The sequence below is a fragment of the Drosophila willistoni genome (genome assembly GCF_018902025.1).
Source record: "Drosophila willistoni isolate 14030-0811.24 chromosome 2R unlocalized genomic scaffold, UCI_dwil_1.1 Seg200, whole genome shotgun sequence".
Lineage (NCBI taxonomy): Eukaryota > Metazoa > Arthropoda > Insecta > Diptera > Drosophilidae > Drosophila > Drosophila willistoni.
The window spans coordinates 6887605-6891377 of record NW_025814051.1 but is presented as its reverse complement, the minus strand read 5'-3'; the positions used below and the strand labels follow the sequence as shown (position 1 = coordinate 6891377).

The window sequence follows — 3773 nt, the reverse complement described above, 5'->3', positions numbered from 1 at the left end:
TAGAAAAATATTGTTTTTTCTGTTTGAGAAAGGGATTTTTCCCGTTTTTTATGTACGGAAATCTTCTATGGATCCTAATATTTCTCCCATGACAAGCGATTAGTACATGAAATCAGATGGCACTAATATTTTTGTCGTTTTCTTTTTCAAAATTTTTAAAGTGTATTTCGAATGAGAAGAAACCAAATTTTATTGCAGCTTTGTTAAATTTCACTGTGTGAAAAATTTGTCAAATTCATAGCCTTAAACTGGAACCTCAAACTGTCCGTCATATACTTAGTTATTTACAATAGCATATACATATGTCCGAAATCTTTCGAAGTTAAATAAGATTTAATTTGTTTAAAAAAAATGGCAAACCTTATTTGACATAATTTTTTGGTTTGTCTCTCCGCTTATATAAACAATCTCTCTGTTTTAAATCTTGTGTGCCAAATAGTAAAATAAATATTGTATATAAAAGTAAATAAAAACCAACAACTGACCAATAAGAAAACGTAAACGTTCTTTAGTTTCCTTTCCTTCACATGCTTCATGTGGTAATGAATTTTTTGGGGCGTGTCTTGATTGTAAATTGGAGCATGAAAATTGTTTTACAAAACTCACAACTCATACATTTTTTTTTAATTTTTTATATTTTTGCCGTGTTTAAAAATGCATTTATATTGTTATATATACATATGGCTATGGTTATGTGGATGCGGGTGTTTGTGTGTGTGTGTGTGAGTGGGTGTGCCCGCCATATACATATGTGAAAAATGCAAAGGAAATATGCAATTGCAATTGCTGTCGCTCTGCCATTTCTTGCATAATGACATTGACATGTTTGTAAGCTGCTGTGTGGCATACTTTCAGGCGTTCGACAATTTAAAAAAGAAAGAAAAAAAAACACAAACGAGAAAAATGAAAATATTTTTTAAATTGCATGTCATTAGTACAAGAGAAAGAGAGAAAAGTAAGTCGTCTACCGACGACATCATCTTGAAGTCAGACCAAGAGACAGAACTTATCTACCTAGACACTCAACACAAAGTTCTTGCCTTGTTTCTGCATCCTTCTAGCAAGTGCCTGGCCTTTTAGATTTGGTCGGGCATCGCCATTTTAATGAGCTGCCCAACTTTTGGATCATTTACCTATGACATGGAAAACCAGACCATTAATAACTAACCAACTAATAGTTAAGTTTGGTTAATGGAAAATATATACGATATGCAAAGCATAGCAAATTTGTATGTTAGCCATGGTAAATTTGTTACTCTTACGCCTTCATAAACCATAACTAACTGAAATGAGCTATAAAGTGGGTGTATATATTATTCTATATATAGATTTACAATAAAAATGAACACAATACTTTAGTAGGCACTTAACAAAATACCATTCAGCCATTTATTCATTTCATTTTGCTTTTTCAGTTGCCTTTCGTTTGGCCTGATTGTTGTAGCCAAAGCTCTTGGCAGTGAATACAGAATTCCATTTAAAGGTCAATGTCCACAAATTATTCCTTTACCCATAAAATTATCACATACAACTGCGGTAAGTTTGTTTTATTTATTTAATAAATTATTAATCTATATATGTAGTTAATGCTAGAGTCACTTGATTTAATGGATTGACTTATACATTCCAAGCTCAATAATGAAATAATTATTGTCTCTAGTTTATGGGAAATTGGTATCAATATGCCGTACATCCCGATTATCTCCAAGACAAATGCATTAGACGTCAATTTCATGGTCTAGAAGCCTGGAAACATTTGGCTCACACAGACAATGATAAGTTTATAATTCAATATTACTGCTATGAGCATACGATACGGCATAAAGGACGTCAACATCTAAGTGAGTGTAGAGAGTGAGAGAGAAGGAGAGACAAATAATAAACTTTAGAAATATTAGTTAACACAATGGAAATTTCATTCAAGGATCCATTAGCATATTTGTCAAGGAACGTGAGCCAACTCCCACGACAATTGCAACAATAACAAATGCCTTGAAGCGACACTTTAAATTCCCGATGCATTTGCTTAATCATACGGATAATACATTTTGTACGGAATTTGAGCTCAAAGAGGCCATGCTGAGAGCCTGAATACTAAATTAAGCATCCCAAACTATCGTTTTCTCACTTTTTCTATAGACAAATAATTGAATTTCCTTTAAATAAATCCTCAAGTATTTATGTATGTATAGTGTTTTGCCTTCATTTGATCCTTGAGACCTTTAAATAACCGCAAACTCTTAAGGCATGCGTAAACTTTGAAATTTACAGAAAACAGAGAGCAGAAACTAAACAAAAAGTTCAATTTACTTATCATTTAACAATTCTCGCATTTCGAATCAAAGTCACTAAGCGAATCTTTACGCTTATTTACTTTCATTTCACCGACTTTCAATGGCAAACAACAAGGAGCAAGGAGGAAGAAGCAAATAGCGAAGAGCTGAAGTAGCTAAGAAGGGACCGTGGAAGGGGGGGTCAAATGGCAAATGGCAAGGCATTCTGGCCGCACATAATTCATGCTTGAGGCAATTTGAATGTCCAATAAGCACAAATGCCACAAGTTTTCTGCTCTGACTTTTATTGACTTGCCGGGGCCGACTCTTGCGATTTGATTATAAATTAAATAAGTGCCATGAACCACAATTTGCCTAAGAGAATTTTGAAGGTTGTCTGCCTTTTGCATTTGATTAAAGTTCGCCAGTTGGCAAAGAAAGGTGTATAGTATGCATGTACATATATACTATTTGGGCTATAGGCCAATCAATGAATTATTAAACTTTGCTTTAATTTAATATTAAGCCAGCAATTGGTTTCGGTCCCAGCGTAATCGAAGTATAATCAATGCATTGAACTCTCACTTGCCATGGCTCGAGTTGCCATCGGTAAGCATAAATATGCCAATGATATGGCTGCTATATATTTCACTGTCTGTATGTATGTGTATTTTTGTGTGTGTGTGTGTATGTGTGTGCGTGTACTCTGTGCAACTGGCGGGCTTTTCTTTTTATTCTTTTGCATGTCTGAAACGTGTATTTAGATATTTTTGCTACGAATTTGCCTTGATTTAAATTTCTGAATAGGTCTGCGGACAATGGTCGAAATCGGAATAATATATGTATGTGTAGTACTTAAGATCCACTATAGGACAGTATTATGTCTAAAATGAAATTGTTGAGGATTTGTTTTCTATACAAAATTCCCTATATCAGTTGGCAACATTTCAGAAAAGAAAGGATTAATGAAACTCTTACCAACTCTCTCTCTCTACCAACATTCGTTTTGATAATACAGTATACGAATTTCGGTTTATAAAAATCGTCCTTATAAAAATTATTGAATGAAGTTTAAAATTATAGTAATCCGACAATCGAAAAATTAAGGAATAATAAGAAAAAATAACTTAAGTTAAGAAATAAATGTTAAATTCTTAAAAGAACAAAGAGAATAAGGCAACCAAACAGGAAAAAAATACGGATAAAAATTTCAAAACAAGATTTAGAATTTATCTCCAGCATAAGAAGAATGAAGTTTGATGATGCTTAAATATACATACTAAAAAACTAATGTTGATAGAAAAATATTTGTTCTACAAAAATTTATCAAGTCTTATTGTTTAAGAGTTAAAGATTTAGATTTTCAAAAGTTATTATTTTTTAAAAAATAAAAGAACCAGATTGACTTTATTTAACAATAAAATTTACTTAATTTAACTTCTGTTTATCGCCGACAAAATTCGATATATTTTAGTTCATATATATTTATATAGATTGTTT

At 32.2% G+C, this 3773-nt stretch overlaps 1 protein-coding gene across 2 annotated transcripts; it reads left to right on the top strand.

The window, feature by feature from the left end:
- Positions 1–1334: 1334 nt before the first annotated feature.
- Positions 1335–2185, top strand: LOC111518782. 2 transcript variants are annotated; one of them, XM_023176477.2, is made up of 4 exons: positions 1335–1358; positions 1416–1536; positions 1661–1841; positions 1925–2185. In XM_023176477.2, exons 1-4 carry the CDS (start codon positions 1342–1344, stop codon positions 2089–2091), a joined length of 486 nt encoding a protein of 161 aa, XP_023032245.2. In that variant the 5' UTR covers positions 1335–1341; the 3' UTR covers positions 2092–2185. The 2 variants fall into 2 exon arrangements, with proteins under 2 accessions (XP_023032245.2, XP_046866975.1); XM_047011019.1 differs by having other exon boundaries at positions 1899–2185.
- The last annotated feature ends 1588 nt before the right edge of the window (positions 2186–3773 follow it).

Coding starts and splice junctions, on each gene's coding strand:
- LOC111518782 (XM_023176477.2), top strand. Junction 1,537..1,660: donor AATTATCACATACAACTGCG/GTAAGTTTGTTT, acceptor TATTGTCTCTAG/TTTATGGGAAATTGGTATCA. Junction 1,842..1,924: donor TAAAGGACGTCAACATCTAA/GTGAGTGTAGAG, acceptor ATTTCATTCAAG/GATCCATTAGCATATTTGTC.